General features: G+C 49.8%; 1 protein-coding gene across 8 annotated transcripts in view; it reads left to right on the top strand.

Moving 5' to 3' along the window:
* Positions 1-19,086, top strand: part of Oxtr (oxytocin receptor) — a 40,316-nt gene that overhangs the window by 12,539 nt on the left and 8,691 nt on the right. For 2 of the 8 annotated variants that reach the window (XM_076567580.1, XM_076567579.1), the window contains exons 4-7: positions 5,178-5,293; positions 6,184-6,371; positions 10,971-11,103; positions 11,199-12,252. In XM_076567580.1, the coding sequence (XP_076423695.1) occupies positions 11,328-12,252 (925 nt within the window). In that variant the 5' untranslated portion in view covers positions 5,178-5,293; positions 6,184-6,371; positions 10,971-11,103; positions 11,199-11,327. Of the gene's footprint in view, positions 1-5,177; positions 5,294-6,183; positions 6,372-6,404; positions 6,709-9,748; positions 10,388-10,970; positions 11,104-11,198; positions 12,253-19,086 lie in introns of those variants that run through there. The other 6 variants (XM_076567582.1, XM_076567581.1, XM_042273769.2 and 3 more) reach the window with 4 other exon arrangements.

Genomic DNA, 19,086 nt, shown 5'->3' with positions numbered 1-19,086 from the left:
TCCTGACTGTGAAGTGAGCATGACCAGCCACCTCAGGTTCCTGCTGCCTGGCTTCCAGCCACACTGCACTGTATGCCTTCCTAGATGAGGGACCATAACTGCTCTCCTTCCCTTCAGTTTCTTTTATCAAATATTTTATAATAACAATGAGAAAAGTAATGGAAACAGACACACACACACACACACACACACACACAAAAAAAAAACATCACAGTAAAGTTCATTTTGGGTATGCTAAACAAAAGAATAATGTAAAGAAAAATAAATTCTTTCCCATTATAAAAGTAATCTATTATCTCCAGGAAACAATAGAAAAATACAGATAACACAAATGTTTAATCTAAAGATAATTGGGTTAACTTGTTTATAAAATCCTTTTTAGACCATTCTCTGTGTGTAGTCATAAAACTGCCTGCATTGATACAGCTCATTCTATAGCTGCCCTCCTCCTCTCCCTCCTTATCTTCTCCTCCTCCTCCCCTTTGCCCTACAGACAGACAGACAGACAGACAGACAGACAGACAGACAGACACACACACACACACACACACACACACACACACACACACACACACACACACTTTCCATGTCATCTCCCACGGATGATCTTTCTATGTGGCCTACACAGCAGACACTCATTTTCTGTTCTTTCCCGCTGTTGCTGACAAATCTCAATCATTCATAGCTTTCCATTTTTGCCTGATTATTTTCAGTTCCATCATTAGAAGGATTCACTGCTGTCAGAAACAGCACAGGCGATGCAGCCTTCTCTGCAAATTGCAGGTGGTCCTCCAGTGCGTTCCTGTTGCAAGGACCACATTTCCCCAGCCCTCTTTCTCTGCATTCTCACCGGGTTGGTGGGTGCAAACGCTAGTTCAGTTGTTTAAAATTTCCTCTCAGCAGAGGGCTTTTGCCTTTGTCCACTGTCCAGACTCCTCACTCCACTGCTGTGTGACCTGGGCTGTGCTCGGCTCTGGGGAGTTTTTGTTTTGTTTGCTGCTTCCATGGAGTGTGTGTGTGTGTGTGTGTGTGTGTGTGTGTGTGTGTGTGTGTGTGTGTGTGTGTGTTTGCTGCCTGGGCCAAGAGAATTATAGAACATTAACACTATTTAAAAGACTTTAGAGATATGCTTATACATCTATACTATATTGTCATTTAAAGGAGGGGAAACTGAGGGCAAGGGAGATGTGAGAACACTTTCCCATAGTCACACAGGAAAGCACATTCAGGGTGCAATCACAGCATTGAAGGTGGGGGTTCTGGGCTTTCTGATGGTTTTGATTTTTGAGGTACTGGGGACTCAACCCAGGGCCTTGTACATGCCATACAATCATGGTATCGCCAAGCTTCATGCCCATGATCCTTACCTAGCTTCAGAGTACCTTTTGGCCAAGTTCAATACCAATGAGTATACAGCCTTTTGGTGCTGTGATTCAGGGGAGATTCTACTGAGCGCACAGTAAGTGTTTTAAACACATTTGTGGAATGAATGTTTGTGCATAAACAGATCAGAGGCAAAAAAAAGTACATCTTATCAAAAAGTGCTCTGGATCCTGGGAAGGCAGACTTCTGTCAGGTGCCTATTTGGGGGAAAATTGCCTTTCTAATTTTTTAAATTAAAACAGGAAAATTAATGAGCCGTTGGAACTGTTGGAAGCAGACAGCTAGAGCTCCAGGGCTGAGACAGGCAGGCGTGTTGGGAACTGTCAGCCTGTGGGAATTCCCCAGGAGCTGTTCCTCCTCCAGGAGATGGGCAGATAAACTGACTGGGAGGAGAGCTTTGTTTCTTTTGCATTCCTGGATGAAGGAGGCCTGGCTGGGTCTCTAGTGATTTCTAGAGAGCTTCTCAGGCATTGCCTTGACTCCCTCAGTGCCCATCACTCTCCTGTTCCTTGGTCCCCAAAGACCTTTTACAGCTTTGATCTCCAGAAGAGCGTTAGTGCTTTGGGCCTTTCCTGACTCCATAAGTGGCTGAGCGAATGGAAGCGGGGCCTATCCTGCCTCTGTCAATCATTGTGCTTTCATGCTAGCATCACTGTTGCCTGGATGCTAATGGTAGCATTTGTGCGTGCATGCGTGCGTGTGCGTGTGTGTATGTGTGTGTGTGTGTAGCAAGCACTTTGGCCACTGAACCATGTCATCAGCCCTGCAGCAGCTTTTGTTTCTTCTGTTATCACTTGGCCCCTCCCAGTCTGTGTCCCATGCTGATGGGAGATCATCATTTCTTCTTCAGATCCCATCATTTCTTCTTTTCAATCCTCTTCCTCAAAGCTTCCCAGGTTCCCAGACAAGAGATCAAAATCCCTCTCCACCTTGGCCAGGTCTCATGGCCTGGCACCTGGTTGTCTATGCTCCACTTCAGCCACGTTCACCTTTCTGAACCAGGTGTGTGCCAACGAGAAAGTGTTTTCCCATCTTTGGACCTCAGTTTCCTCATCTGAAAAGCAGACACCATCACCCCGGCATCCTGTATCTAAATGAGACTCTCAGCTACTCCTCAGTTACTCTCAACTCTCAGGTTCTCTTCCTCCAAAGATGAACAAATTCCAAACATCTTGATTCACAGGGAACCTTTTCTTCTGTGACAGAACAGCCTGATTTATTCTAAGTTCTCCCGAGGAAACCTTTCCTCTCCCCTTCTTTTCTGCTCTCTTAGCCTAGGTCGACCTGCCCAGCTAGAGAGGATGTTCTTCTGAACCCTCTCATTAGTGGGCTTGTGCTGTCATATCCATTGCTGGTGGGCAATTTGGCTTCAGAATGTGAAGCCTCCTGTCTGAACTCAGCCATCTGTTCCCCTAGGGAAAAATAGAACATGCCTACGAATGACGTACTTTCTTATAAGGAGCCCTCCTTCGGCTCCATTCCAGGAATCGAGTTTTCCAAGAAGCAAGGACCTGGCCCCAGTGGTTGCTTTATTGAAGGATGTTCTTGGGAACCCATCAGTCATTTTCTGGTCACATTTTCATTGATAGGCACAGAGGACAGGAAAAATAATGGGTGTATGTACAAAGGACAGTCCGCTGGGACCAAATGGAGGTATTCACCACCAGAAATGGAGCATTCATAGGATAAAGGAAATCTGTGGCCACCTGCTGAGCCTCAGAAATTGGCATCTTCTCTGAGGGCCCAGGTGGTCAGGAAGAGGTGAGGGCTTGGTGTAGCCAGCACACCAATTAGGTTAGAAGGAATTACTGGCACACTGTACCTCCATTCCCATTCACTTTGTCTCACTGAACTGAAAAGACACCTGAGCTCCATTGGTAATGAAGATGCAGGCCAATTGCATTTCCACAGGGCACTCCTGGAGTGGGCATTGTCAGCATGGGTAAAAAGACTCAAGTCATACAGGACTTCAGCTGTCTGTGAAACACTCTTCACAAACACCAACTCTTGTTTGCTTGCTCAGCCCTAGGAGGTTGGGGGAAACTGAGTCTTAGAGAGGGCCATTGAGTAGAAGGTGGTTCAACCCACACAGCAATGCTTGTCTTTGTGAGTTCAGAGTTCTCTCCAATACAAAACATTTTTCTTTCTTTTTTTCACCCTCCAAGGAACACGGGACTGAAAACACAGAGTAAGGGCTCCAAAATGCTGCTGCTGCCTGAGAGGATAATTTAAGTTCCAGCTGCAAGCTGGCATCCAAACACTACCGCCCCCTGAACTCCCCAGGCCAGGCCAGTCACACACCCTGCTGTCCCTGGCCTCTTGCTGGCAGCAGCAAATGATGGAGGCCAAGGGCAAGGCTGTCAGCAGCAGGCAGAATGTGGCTGTGTGTTCACCACCATCGGGCCTGAGTGAGTTATCCACCCCTCCTGGAGATGACTTCCGGGAGGGAAGGAACTGGAGGCGGTGGCTACTCACTTCCTCGCTGACTGCAGAGAGGCTCAATGTTCCAGAACTGGAAAACTACCAAGCTACCAAACCCCTTCCCAGGCGGGAACCTCAGGGAGTCCTTCCTCAGGATGTCTTCCTTCCCCAGGTCCTGCTCTCAAGAGAGTGAAACAACCATGGGAAATGTTTATTTCTCTCTCATTTCCTCCCTCATTCTATCACTCCATGTTTACTAAGTACACAGAGAGAACCCATTCTGCTGTGCCCTGGGCCTTTTGAAGCACCAGTATACACAATACCACCCTGCCCAGCCACTGGGGTAGAGGAGGTGTGCACCTCAGTGACTGTGAGATTTCCTATGTGACATTTCACTTTGGGTGTGAGTTGGGCTGGACTATGCTCTGTGGTTAGACATTATTCTGGATGTTTTTGTGGGAGTGAGAGTGTTTTTTTGGGGGGGGGAAGGGGGAGTAAGACTAACATTTAAACTGAAATTTTTTGAGTGGAGTGGGTTGCCTGATTGACCCATAGTGAGAATGGTCATAACCACTTGAAGGTCCTATACCAACACAAGAATGGCCTCCCCCAGTCAAAAGGGAATTGTGCAGCAAATGCCATTTGACTTGAAATGTAGCAGCATCTCTGCACCAGGGTTCCAGATAACCAGCTGACCTTGCAGATCTGGGACTTGCCAGCCTCAATACCACACAAGTCAATTCTTTAACTAAATAAATTTCTTTACACATATGTATGGATTTAAAACAAAACAAAACAAAACAGGGTTTCACTGTGATACTCTGGCTGTCCTGGAACTCATTATGTTGACTAGGCTGGCCTTGAACTCACAGAGATCCTCCTGCCTATGTGCTTATGCCTCCCAAGTGCTGGAATTAAAGATGTGTACCACCAAGCCCAGCTGATTTTATTTTATTTTTTTAAAAGGAAATTGTGTGTGTGTGTGTGTGTGTGTGTGTGTGTGTGTGTGTGTGTGTGTGCTTGCATGGCCAAAAGAGGGTGTTGGATCTCCTGGAACTATAGTTATAGATGGCTGTAAGCATCCCAGCATGGATGTAGGGAGCTGAACCTGCAAGGGTAACATGTGCTCTTAACCACTGAGCCACCTCTTCAGCCCTGGTTCTGTTTCTTTGGCAAACTCTGGTTGATGGACTTTCTAGTCTCACCATACTCTCCACATATGCTTGTAAGTGTAGTGGTGTTTACTCCGCCCATGACCTTGGGCTATCCAGCTTGAAAGAGGTCGTGATTCTTGTCTGTGTACGTGACTCTTTACTTTTTGCCTGTGTACGTGACTTATTGACTTCTTGCCTGGGTATGTGATCTCTTAAAAGGAAAGAGGGAGGGGTCACACTGCTCTTCTTGGTGTGCTCGGACACCGGACAGCCAGTTGCATTCACTTCCAGGCAGAACAGAGGACAATTTCAGCTGTTTACTCCGTTCTGTATTCGTGAGTGTATTTCCCCAATTTATATCTTAATAAATTCCAGTTACCCATTAAACAGACTCACTTGGATTGATCTTAACAAGTGTCACCCAACGTGGGGCACAAACCCAGGACCCTGAGATTAAGAATCTCATGCTCTATTGATTGAGCTAGCTGGGTTGGTTATAATTTGTATTAGGGTTGGGGGTGGAACAATAAAGTTAGACTCAGGAATCTCTTTTGGGAAAGAAAAAAGTGGGATAAATAGGATATTAAGGTAGATTATTGTATCTACTTGTAAATTAATTTAGCAAACTATCAGCCTTAGATAATTTGCACTGGTATGGATTCTTGTATATTGATACAAATGTAAACTATTTTTCTATTTCTGTTTAAGCTAATTTGTATATTGATACAGATTCAAAACTGTAATCCTATTGTACAAATGCTCCTACTTCTGGTTTAAAATATTTTGTATATTGATATATATGTAAAATTATACTTGTCATACTGTATATATGTTCTACCTCTGTTTAGAATATTTTGTATATTGATACATATTAAGGATATTGTTGTCATATTGCACTATACATTTTTACCACTAATTAAGATATTTTGTATATTGTCACAAATTCAAGGTCATTGTCCTTATACTGTATATCTGTTTACAGATTGTTTATTCTTATATGTGAAACCTTAGTCTTTAAGTTATACAGGTTGATAAGAATTATAGGTTAGTAGTTACCCATGCTTGTCATATTTATAGGCATGTTAGTTAGGTTTTCTAGACAAACAGAAATATATGTCAGATGGATAGGTAATCTTCAAACACTTCATAGACCTAGAGAATATTTATTTAAGTTTTTTAATAACCTTAGAATTTTGTTGACATGAGAAACAATTGCTCCTGACAGCACTGATCTATTCCCAAGAGGATGTAGGGCATCGACAACACTCGGTATGGAGTTTATCTTCTTCTTGGCAATAAATAGCTTGCTGGGCAAAGAACTGCCCTTGCCTTGGCTGCTGACAGTAAGCACATTGTCCTTTCTGGATAAGCAGGACACAAGGAAAAGCACCTTCTGAACCTTGCCAAGACAAGGTAAGCAAGTCTTTCAAAATTGCAGCTTCTGAAATTGGTCTGTCAGATATTCCAGGCTTTAGCCATAGTGGATGCCCCAGCATTGCAGAGACACACTGGGTGACTGTCCAGGCAGCCAGCAGTCTCTGTCATTTCTTGCATTTCTGGAAGCTGCTTGCTTGCACTTCCTGTTTACTCAGGTAATATTATGTTCCTTCTCAGGTCTTTGACGGGATTGAAGACTAGATAGTTACAGTTACAATTCTCTCGTGGCGGTGGTGGCACATGCCTTTAACTCCAGCTCTCGGGAGGCAGAAGCAGGTGGATCTCTGAGTTTGAGGCCAGCTTGGTCTACAGAGTGAGTTCCAGGGAAGGCTCAAAGCTACACAGAGAAACCCTGTCTGCAAAAACCAAATCGAACCAAACCAAACCAAACCAAACCAACCAACCAAACAAACAAACATTCTCTCGTGTCTTAGCTAAGAGCATATTAGGTACTCGATTCAGATTCTTCAGGATAGGACAGCTTTTGGGTAATCTGTAATTGCCATTTACCTATGGTCTAGACATTTAGTATGTTTCTTACTTGTTGTTGCTGGTTATAGTTCCCTTTTTGTTTATGTCATTGCCCTTCATTTCTCCTGAACAATACTTGATAATCGTTCTTATTGTAAATAGTTTGTGTTAAGTTTAGAACCTTCTTATTTAGACAAAAAGGGGAAGTGTAGGGGTATTTGTTCCACCTATGACCTTGGGCCATCTAGCCCAGAAGAGGCGGTGCTTCTTGCCTATGTATGTGACTTCTTGACCTCTTGCCTGGGTACGTGACCTCTTAAAAGGAAAGAGGGAGGGGTCCCGCTGCTCTTCTTGGCATGATGGGACACCAGAGGGCCAGGTGCATCCACTCCCAGGCAGAACAGAGGGTGACTTCAGCTCTTTACTTGGTTCTGTATTCATGAGTGTATTTCCCCAATTTATATCTTAATACATCCCAGTTACCCATTAAACAGACTCACGTGGGTTGATCTCAACACTGTAGCATCTGTCTGGGGCCACCGGAGTGTCAATGCCAGTCTCTCCAGTCTTCTCTGGGGCTGTCATCCTTCTACATGGCCCCACCCCTGTATCCCTCCACTGCCCTTGCACTATCACCTTTGGGCTTTTACCATATAATCGCTGCACACCGACTAGCTTTGGTCCTGGAGCTGCTGGCTCTAATTCTATCAGAGTTTGTCCTTGGCAAATCAAAGGGAGTAAGGCAGAAAGGAGAAAGAACCACATTTTCTCTCACTTTCAGTGTCAATCAAGGCTAAATTTACAAACTGAGCACCATCGCAGAAAATGTTTCTTCCCAGGCTAGGGGAACATGGTTACTAAATAAATCCATTCTTCAAGAGGCCGTTGAGACCCTTCAGTGATGGAGGTGGGCCAGGCTTCAGCCCATCCACCATGGATTATCCATGTCCACCCCCACCCCAGTGGCATTTCAGGGAAGGGTGCCTGTCTGTCTTCTTCTATCCCAGGAGAATGACCTCCTTTGTCAAACTGCCTCCTGAGAGCTCTTTCGGGCTCCCAGTACTTTGTCCCTTTCTGTTAGAATTCATTCTCACTATACTGAAAATATACAAGTGTTTTTATCTCTGGCTAAGGTTCAAGGATGCCGGTGCATGCCTCACTCTTCAGGGACCTTCAGAGGGGTCACCAGGCAAGCAGAGCCTCCCTTTTCTGCCTGGTTCCCACACATACTGAGAATCTAAACAAGGAGGCTGCGAGCATCCCACTGATGCTTTTGTTCAGATGAAGGCCAAGTTAGAGAACTTAGCTTTTGCATGGACCAAGTGGTCCTTCTTAGCAAATCCACAATGAGATGGAACCATTTGCTGCACAAAACTGACAGGAGAGGGCATGTGGGGGAGAAGAGCCGGCTGGGGAAGTGGCTGGCTGACTTGCCCCCGAAGGCCACTCTCCTCCAGGCCAAGAGCAGGCTGGCTTCTGCAAGCCCATCACTTTCCTTCCCAAGTCTCCTAGACAGGGGCTTGTCCGGCAAATCCTTCCTCATCCAGCCACGGGGTGGAGCAGGGTTATTTGATGTGCTGGGATGACACCACCCTCCTATTGCATTTTAGGAAAGAAGAGGGGCTGAGGAGATGGCTTAGTGGGTAAAACACTTGCAGCACAAGTGTGAGGATCTGAGTTCACATCCCCAGAACCCATGTAAGAGCCAGGCGTGTTAAAATGTCTGTCATCCCAGTTCTCTGGTGACAGACCGCTTGACCTCCAGACCTGTCCAGGCCAGCTGGCCTGGCCTATGTAGCAGCAAACATCAAACAAGGTGGAAGATGAGCATTAACACTTGAGGTTGTGGTCTGCACCCCCACCCCTGCCCATGCACGTGTGAGCATGAATTCAAACACACACACACACACACACACACACACACACACACACACACACACCCGCCACGTATACACAGAAAACCAGAGTGATGGGACCAGCCCCCTCATTATTTTACACATCAGAAAACTGGGGACTCAGGCCACTTATCACCTGGGTATTCTGTAACCTTAGTTATGTGACAAATGCCAGTGGTGATACTGTACCAAATACAGTCCCAAAGCAAGAAGAAGAGTCTTTGCCTCCTGCCATTAGCCGATGCTCAGGGAATCCTCAAGCCACCTTGGCATGCTCTGGTGTAGAATCTGGGAGCAGCCTTGGAAGACTCGGCCCCGAGGAAATCTTGGTACAGTACTGTAATTGTGGATTCAGGAAACACTGCCCTTGGCTCACTTAATTCTCTCCACATAATTAGAAGAGGGAGAAATGAAATGTCAGGAGGAAATACACATTTAATTCATGTTAAAGAGCCCTGTTCATTTTTTAATGCTGGCCCTTTCTGTTCCTGCTCAGTCCTTGGTCACTGTAAATCAGTTTAAAAAAATGGTTTTAAAGCAGAAAAGGACAAGGAAGTGGCGGAGAAGCCTTCACATTTAATCTTCCCGTGGCGCCAGTTAGGATTTTAATTTTGAAGCATGGTAAGGAGGCAGAAGTGGCCTTTGGCCCATTGAGAAGCAGAGTAATCATAAATGGTGACAGACTTGGGGGCGGGGATGGGGCGGGTGTGTGAGACTTCCATCACAAACTACCTAAAGAATGAAGATTTCTCTCAGGGCTGCGGGAAGGAACAGGAATTTGCAATTCCTTTTTAAAGGGAATGTGAACAAAGCCATTTCAGAGCAAGGGCTTACAAGAGCTCTCTTTAAAAATGTAAAGAGAAAGGAAGGAGGAAGGGAGGGAGGGAGGGAGGAAGGAAGGAAGGAGCAGAAAAGTGACTTCATTAATTTTTTTTATTATTATTTTTGGAGGGAGGGAGGGAGGGAGGAAGGAGCAGAAAAGTGACTTCATTAATTTTTTTTTAAATTATTATTATTTTTTAACCTCGGAGCTGAGGACCGAACCCAGGGCCTTGCACTTGCTAGGCAAGCATTCTACCATTGAACTAAAGCCCCAACCCCGACTTCATTAAAATTTACTCTGGGAAAAAATGTTGCTCTCTAAGGCTCCTACATCTCTGAGAGCGTCCAGAGCTAAACCTGGAATGGAAGAAACTAGGTGGGATATTTGCGAGTCTTAAGCCACTATGAGATAAATCTGAGGCACTAACACGGCATGAGCTGACCTGGCTCTCCGGGATCGCCGCGGCCGGCTTGATCTGCCCCCTAGCGGACCTGTGTGGTGCTGCAGCTCTGGACTCCCGCCGCCGGAAAGCCGGCCACCTTCAGACAGCGCCGCGTGCTGACGCGGTCCGCGCACAACCTGGCCACTGCTCTCCGCTTGCCTTCGGTCCGCATCCAGCCACCAGCCAAGCCGCAGGCTAGAGGATTGCAGAGACGCCGGGATCTACTCGTGGTGGCAGGAGCGTGGTGCCGGCAGCTCTCCCATCCTGCTGGGGAGAGCCCGCGCATCTCTGAGGCCATCCGCTGCGGTGCAACTTCCCCGGTGGCGAGGCAACTTTGGGCTAACCCGCAGGCTCGCTTCAGGTGGCTGGGTCCTGCGCACCGTGGGGACAGGATGGTTAGGACCAATGGGACCATCAGCTTCTGAGGCAAGCCTCTGGCGCCTCTCCTGCTTCTGGTTCCCCGGAGGCGCTCAGGATGCTCCGAGGGACTGAAAAGTGACAGCTCGGACGACAACGCAGAGCCCTTGAAGCAGCTTTGAGGCTGCTGGGCTGGGGGATTCCTGTGAGAGGTGTCTACCCCAGGAGTCTCTCTTATAGCAGCCTTGTGTCGTCCGCGGGGGAGGTGGGGGGCGCTAGGCTCTCAGGCAGGAGTCCCTCCTGGAGCGAGAGGATTCGGGGAGTTCCGGGAGCCGAGGCTGAGTGTCTTGGAACAGAAGGAGGTGAAGAAGGATGTGCAGGAGCTGAGTTTTTTGGGGAACCCCAGGAAGACGTACTTGAAGTAAAGCTTACCAAGATGGGGGCTGCCTTGGGTGTCCATTAGAAGGTGGCTGTGCTATGTCCTGAGGGGAGAGGTGTCGGTTTGGGGCTTCTTTGGAAGGGGATGCTGGGGAAGGGGGTCCCTGTTATAGGGAAAGCGGTTAATCGCAAGGCTCCTCTCTCCGCAGACCGAGCAGCTGACCCTTTCCTGGGACCCACGCTCAAGTGCATCTGCAGAGGTTCCAAAGAGGTACGGCAACCCGGGATTTCTGCAGTGGTGGCTGAGCAGCCCAGTGGCTGGGCTTGTGTCCTGAGACTCAGGTAACTTCAGGTTCCCAGGAAGGGGACAAGGACGTCCCACTCGCGTCCTAAGAGAAGCACAAAGGTCTTCTCACTGCCCTCCTGGTTTGTTTCAGGGCGGGAAGAGGCAGATCAGTGCCGGGGTGCTCCGGTAGACACCTGGACAGCGCATCGGGCCCCGCCCCGCGCGCCACGCTTTAAAGAGCAGCAAGGCCGGGCGCTCCGTCGCGGTCGCGGTCACGGTCATGGAGGGCATGCCCGCAGCCAACTGGAGCATCGAGTTGGACCTCGGGAGTGGAGTGCCGCCTGGGGTGGAGGGGAACCTCACGGCCGGGCCGCCGCGGCGCAACGAGGCCCTGGCACGCGTGGAGGTGGCGGTGCTGTGCCTCATTCTGTTCCTGGCGCTGAGCGGCAACGCGTGCGTGCTGCTGGCGCTGCGCACCACGCGCCACAAGCACTCGCGCCTCTTCTTTTTCATGAAGCACCTGAGCATCGCCGACCTGGTGGTGGCTGTGTTCCAGGTGCTCCCGCAGCTGCTGTGGGACATCACCTTCCGCTTCTATGGGCCCGACCTGCTGTGTCGTCTGGTCAAATACTTGCAGGTGGTGGGCATGTTCGCCTCCACCTACCTGCTGCTGCTCATGTCGCTCGACCGCTGCCTGGCCATCTGCCAGCCGCTGCGCTCGCTGCGCCGCCGAACCGACCGCCTGGCAGTACTGGCGACGTGGCTCGGCTGCCTGGTGGCCAGCGCGCCGCAGGTGCACATTTTCTCGCTGCGCGAAGTGGCGGACGGCGTCTTTGACTGCTGGGCTGAGTTCATCCAGCCCTGGGGACCCAAGGCTTACGTCACGTGGATCACGCTCGCCGTCTACATTGTGCCTGTCATCGTGCTGGCCGCCTGCTATGGCCTCATCAGCTTCAAGATCTGGCAGAACTTGCGACTCAAGACGGCAGCGGCTGCGGCGGAGGCCCAGGGGACTGAAGGATCTGCGGCCGGTGGAGCTGGGCGGGCGGCTCTGGCTCGGGTCAGTAGCGTCAAGCTCATCTCCAAGGCGAAGATCCGCACAGTGAAGATGACCTTTATCATCGTATTGGCCTTCATCGTGTGCTGGACGCCTTTCTTCTTCGTGCAGATGTGGAGCGTCTGGGACGTCAATGCGCCCAAGGAAGGTAGTATGGGTGGAGAGGAAAGAGGAGGGCAAGGGTAGGCCCTAGTTCCGCTATCTCAGTACTTTCAAAGTTCTGGGGTCCTCCTGGGGCATGGTTTGATATCCTAATTCCCTGGTCCATAATCTTTGAGGAGATAACCTCTCCGAGTCTCCAGGACTTAAAGGTTCTCCAGCACGGAAATAACCCATTAAAGTACCAACTCTTGCCAGAATTCAGGTAAAATGCCCCATAGGCCTTGGGCAACTCCTAGTGCAAAAATCCTTATTGTGGAGGGAAAAACTGAGGTAGGTGACTGTCTTTCCTACAAAGAGAGAGAATAGAGGTGGGTTCCCAACCTGAGCAGAGGCTCAGGCTCCTACTTTGAGTTCACTTTAAATTGAACGACTTTAAATTAAGTTGCCTTGGACCCATAAGGTCAGTGTTGGCTAGGGTCAACCTCAGGAAGGGACAGCTGGTCCTGGGAAAGGTGAAGGAGTGTCCAATGAAGGCTGAATGGATCTCCTGAGGGACCTCTATGGAGGTCAAGACAAGTTCCAGAGCCTCTCCTCTGATGGCAGCCATGGAGAGAGAAATATTTTAGAGGACCTGGGCAGGGACAGGGCTGGGGTGCCCGAGATGGAGCCTTGTTTTTGGGAGAGAGGGAGGGAGCCAGGAGGACAATCATCAGCCTTGACCTGGAGGCTGTGTGATAGCCCCACAGAAAGGAAGAGCCTTCTGCCCTGGAGACCCCTGAGGTTATAGGACAGTGACCTGCGTTTGTTAGAAGCCTGGAGGGGGTGGAGTGATACATCTGGAGGAAGGAGCTGGGGAAACAGCAGTCTGGGCTCCGGGCCTGCGGAGTGTGCTGGGCACCAGGTGCAGCCCCCTGCCCCCTCGATCCCACCAGCCCCAATGACTTCTTTGGAAACAGAAGGAGCCACCATCACTGGCAGCCCTTGCCTTGGACCTTTGTTTTGAAGATTAGCACAGCCCACATCTAGGAAGGCCTGGTCTCACTGCACAGACCTGCCAGAAAGGACTTAGCTGCTCTGCTCCTAGATGGTGCAAAATGGTATTGTGGATATAATCACCACTGGTTCTCAACACCAAATCCCTCTGCTTGGGAAGCTAGGTTCTCCATGCAGGTGACCTGAGTTTCACAGCTCTGTTCTTTTCTGGAAACCACAGACCCCTGGATTCACAGAGCCCTCCTGTTTTGCTCCATAGTGGCCAGGACACCTATCACTCGGCATTTATTGATGGCCTGTGGTAGTCAGGGCAAAGATTGCTGTGTGGATTCTGTCCATTGTGTGGCCTCTGCTCACACGTTCCAAAGGCCCAGAAAAGGGAAGGCACTTCTACTGGGACATAAAGTCTGAGCAGAGCAACAACTGGAGCTGGGGTTTCCTGAACCAGGGTTCGTAGGAAGGGCCGTGGCTAGGGAGCCGAGCAAGGTGTAAGACTGAAGTGGGAGTTCCTAAATAAGGCCTCAGGCCTAGCTGCTTCCTCAGCAGAGCTGGAGATTCTTAACCCATGTGGTACAGAGGGACCTCCAACACCAATGGCTGCAGATGCTAGATGGGCACCTCTCAGGGCAAGCCTGGGGGATGCTGGCTATATTGGTAATTTTCTTGTCTCTGTGACAAAAGCTTTTTAAGGAAGAAGGACTGACTTTGGCTCACAGTGTGAGGGGACAGTCATGGGGGGGACGTGGAACAGAAGTGGTGAGGGGGCTGGTCACATTGCACCCACTGGCCGAAGGCAGATGGAGATGAGTGCTGTTGCCCAGCTCGGATTCTCCTTATTCGGTCCAGGCCCCAGCCTATGGACGGTGCCACCCACCTTCAGGGTGGGTCTTCCATCCCCATGTAAACCTGGAAACGTCACCCTCACAGACCTGTCCAGAGGTGTATCTCCTAAGTGACTAAATCCTGTCAAGTTGAAAATGAGAGTCGACCATCACACATGACATCTGGCCCTGCCTCCCGCACTGACTGACTCTGAGACGCTGGGTCAGGGGACCGTTTGTCCCTTGACCCTCCGTGTCTACCTCTGAGGATGAGGCCACTTCAGTGCCTGTAGTGGCAGTGGTGGGAACACCTTGGAGGGCCTGGCTCTTCAGTGGCCTAGCCCTGTGGAAAGCCACGGGGAAGGTGGACCCTCCAGCTTGATTCTGCAGGTTATACATCACAATCTGACGGACAGTTCTCAGCTGTCTCGGCTCCTGGAGGAGGGTGGTTGTGAGGAGGGTGGTTGTGAGCACTTCTGTGCTTTGGGCTTGTATTGTGCTGTTTCCCTGGGTTCTGCTGCAAGTGACTTTAGGCCTCCAGCTCCCAGAGGCTTCATTAATGGTTGGAAAGAAAACTGGTGAGTGGAGGCTTACTCCGGAGACTTTCCCATTTGACAGGTGTCTGAGTGGGCTGGGAGCAGTGAGGAGGTAAAGGCCGCACGGAGGCCTTGGATCTGGAAGCTAGCCTGCAGCTTGGGAGACCTTAGATTTGGGAGGCTAAGTCTACAGGCTGGGCCACAGCATACCCTCCACAGAGCCTGGAATGGGGCTGGGCCTGCAGCCTGCTTGCTTTTACCCCACCTCCTTGTTCTGGGCAAGCTAGAAGCCAAGAGCACCCAAAGGCTCCTCCTAGTGCCAGGGCTGTAAGGGGAGCCCCTAGACTTCATTAGACCCTGCTGACAGAAGTCCTCAAGCACAGGAAGGAGCAAGTCCCTACCAGAGACCTGTTGCCACCTGAGGGCCTGAGGCCTCTCAATAGTGTCACGGCCATTCCTGTCTAAGCAACAGGAATAACAGCCAGGATGGAGCAAGACTCCCTTTCTGGGCATTAGTTTGGGCTAAGTGAGGAGGTAGATGAATGCTCACCTGTGTGTCACCTGTGTGTGTCCAGATTCTCCAGTTCTCACCCAACTCAGCATGTAGATATGCCCAGCCTGAACACGAGGAGACCGATGCTCTGAGAAATGCCTTCAAGATTGGTGCCGAGTCAATAGCAGGGCCAGGATCTGACCCCATGGAGTCTCCCACTGGAGACAGACAGGCTGAATTTCCCCCCTTAGCCCCACTGCACCCACTGAGGGAAACCTCAGCATCAGGATTTTCCAAGCACTTGACAAAATGCTGGTTTAGACCCACAGAGACAGAGGAGACACTGCCTGGCTGGTCCCATCATCCTGACATCCAGGCTCACCCCATCCCATCTGACCATGTCAACCCTGCCCCATTGCTGGGACCCCTAAAGCCTTGCACAGCCTCTGCTGCCTTAGCCTCAGCCCTCATCATCTGCGTTTCCCTGTCTCTTCCCATCTCTGCCTTCTTGGCTACAAGCATGACCTTTCACCTCACCACTCTTGGTAGTTTGGAACAGATCACCTTGTGTGTATGTGATTGTGTATGCTTATTATACATGTGAGTGCCTGCATGTATGTGTGTCGGTACATGTCTGTGTGTATGCACACGTGTTCATACGGGTGTGGGTGCATAAGTGAAGGTGTGTTTGTATGTGTGTTCATGTTGGTGTGTGTGTGTATGTTTGTTTATGTAGGTGGGTGTGGGCTTGTGAGTGAACCTCTATATTTGTGTATTCATGTTAGTATGTGTTTATATGTGTAAGTGTTGTGTGTCCATATGTATGTTCATGTGTGTGTTGTATAATTTTGTTTGTCTTTGTGTATGCATGTGTGTTCATGTTGGTGTAGGTGCATGTATATGTATGCATTGTGTGTTTGCTTACGTAGGTGTTAGTTCATTTGAATTTGGGCATGTATCTGTGTGTGTATGTGTATGTTCATATGTATGTGCATATGTTGTATGTTTGCTTGTGTGGGTGTTGGTTCATGAGTGTGTGCATGCTATGTTCACGTGAGAGTGGGTGCATGTGTATGAGTGGTTATGCATGCGTGTATAGGTTCTCATACACTTGTATGCATGTGCGTATGGAAGCCAGAGGTCAACCTTATGCAGTGGCTCAGGTGCCTTCTGCTGGTTTTTTGAGTCAGTGTCTCTCACTGGCCTGGAACCCACTGATTCAGTTAGGCTGCCTGGTCCCAGTCAGATCCCCTGTTTCCAATTCCATCTCCTCAGCAGTGAGGTTACAAGCATGTACCACTGTGCTGGCTTTTCACCATGGTTGCTGGCGATCTAACTCAGGTCCTCGTTCTTGGAAGGCAAACACTTTAACAGCTGAGCCGTCTCCTCAGCCTAATACATTGTTTGCTTCTGGAAAATAAGAAGCAAATTTTAACAAGTGCCGGGGCTTTAGGGAGCCAGCGAGAGGTGGGAGTGGTTTTGGGAGCAGGGTTAGCAGGGTGGGCTGTGGCAGTGGGTGGCGGCTGGCTGGCTGGCCTGGGATGCTGAGAAGCAGGGTAAAAGTGGAGGGGGGAGCGTCTGGCTTCCCTACAGGGGGGAAGGCTGGTGGGGATGGCCTAGCTCTGGTCTCAGAAGTGTCCCAGCTGGACCCTTGGTGAGGGAGAGAGGAAGAGACCAGGTGTCCAGTGTCCTCTTCCTGGGCTGCTTGCTCCCTCGGTCCTAGCCACTGGATGGCCAGGAGATGGCGCTCTGTGCCAGGCTTCTGTCCGCTTGGCCACACCTCGCACCTGAGCAATCTCTCTCGCTTGTTCTCTCTCCCCATTCACCTCACTATCCGAGTGTGAACTTAATTTTCCCAGAGGGAATTGCATTTGAGTCCAGGCACCGTGTTAGCAGGCCATGTCCTGTCATCTAGCAGGGAGATTGTCTTTTCTGCCTTTCTGATGTGCTAGAGGAGGTGGCTGATTTATCAAGGCTTCCTGTCTGCTAATTTCATGCTTCAATTCAGGTCAGTCCCTTATCGACCTCTTCTTATTTTCCAGTTTCTGCTTGCAGCTAGGGACATGGCCACAAATGGGACCGAGTCCCCAGCCACGAAGTATTAAAAAAAAAATGAGAACATGATGGGATGATTCCACACTAGAAGCATTCATTTACCATGTAAAGTGAATGTTCGTAGGAGGCAGTGGCTGACTCTGTTTCCCTGGGGGAATAATCAGGAGGGTTTCAGAGAGGAAGCAGGGTTTGAAAAGGTTTCTGAGAGCTGAATAGGAGTTTACTGTACAAAGAAGCAGGTTCACATTTCATAGTTGGAAGCATAGACTGTTTCTTTATTATTTCTTCCCATTCTCTACCCATATGAGTTGGGGCTAGTTGGAAAGCATTTTAGTTGTACAAAAATCACTGAGATCCTGGTTGAAAGGCTGGTCTGACTGGGCATACTGGGGGTGGAGCCTCAGAGCCTGCATCTTTGGTACCTGTACAGGTGATGCTAAGTGGTACCCATGCAGCCGGCCACCACACTTTGAGTAGCAGAACTTTAAGACATAGTCTGTGACCTAAACCTGCCATGTGCCTCCCATGTGCTTCCTGTTCCTTGAGAATAGGGAACATGCAGGAAGATCTTCATCTTCCTCCTTCATCTTTCTTCTTCATCTGAGCCCACCACCCTCACATGTTGCCCAGATGCGACCAGAGCCTGAACAAAGGCCATTTTAACCTCAGTAACCCCAGGTGCTCCTCACAGCCCTGAAATGCATGGAGCTAGAATACCACAGAGAGTTCTAGAAGAATCGTGGTTGTGAAAGGTCAGTCTTTGCAAAGATTCATCCCGTGGCGTATCCTGGGACTCCATCTTGATGTTAACATACATGTAGAAGGGATATTTTGAAGGGCCTGTCAGAACCCTCCTACTATACCCTACAAGTCCCCGTAGTGATAGGGACTCTCCCCGCACCCCCTAGGCTCTACATATTCTGGGGGAGGCCTTGCCCAGGAGTCTGGCTTCCTGGGTGGGGATTTTAGGAAGCTGCTGGTGAATGCGAGTCAGAGGAGGGGAGCCATAAGCCTTTGTTTGCACAGTGTGTGAATGCCTGGATTGCCTCAGGAACAACACAGCCTGTGGCGGCCGTGGCCAGCTGCCTACCAGCTGTCCTGGGCTAATCTGGGCCCTCAGTGCAGGGCATAGTGAGTGCCGGGAAGTCCAAAAAAGGGGGGGGGTTATAGGGGTGTGAGCGAAGCTGGTCTGGTGGCGATAGAAAGCCTGGTGCTGTCCCTCCACAACCTACTGCGCCACCCCCCCCCCCACGCGCGCCGTGAGTCACATGCACAGGCGCCCAGCACCAGACCCTGGCTAGTGATGTGTGGTTGCTTCTGCCCATTACCACGTAGTGGGAGCCCCCACTTGCAGGTGTCCCCAGACCCTAGTCCACCCAGCCTCTCCCTCAGATGCTGCCACTCTCATTTAGCTCAGAGCTGGTCATTTCACCCAGTGTGTGAATCCCTGTGCCCAGGAACTTGATGAGTCAACGTGGGTCCCCAGCGCCAGCTTGATTCTGGCAAGGTTAAATGAACTGGATTCCGAGGCCAGATAGATGTTTGATCTCTTCCTCCCCCAGGTAGGTCCTGGGCAAGTGGATGGCCCAGCACTTCCTCTCCTCGTTCCTTTCTGGCGGGGACCAACCAGACCAGGTCAATAGCCTGGGCGCCTGCCAGGACCTCTGCTCATGGGGAGAGCATGGTTTTCACTTCAGGAGAGAGGAAGACAGAATTTGATAGCTGGCTTTTCTGGACAGTCCCCTGAAGGCCTGCTCATCCTTTTTGCAGAAACCTACCCTGTTGGGCTAATTACGTTGCCAGCAGTGAAAGTTTCCCCAGATGGAATCTCTTGGGTTTCTCTCACGTATACATCCAATCCCAGGGCTCTGTTTTTCCTTCTTTTATTTTAATTTTTGAGAAGCGCTAGAGGAAAGGAACTAAGGGCAGTTTCTTTAACTGACCTCTGATCAGAACCCCTGACCATGGACTTACACACATGA

The sequence above is a fragment of the Peromyscus maniculatus genome, chromosome 3, assembly GCF_049852395.1.
Source record: "Peromyscus maniculatus bairdii isolate BWxNUB_F1_BW_parent chromosome 3, HU_Pman_BW_mat_3.1, whole genome shotgun sequence".
NCBI lineage: Eukaryota > Metazoa > Chordata > Mammalia > Rodentia > Cricetidae > Peromyscus > Peromyscus maniculatus.
This window is presented reverse-complemented; position numbering and strand designations above follow the sequence as displayed.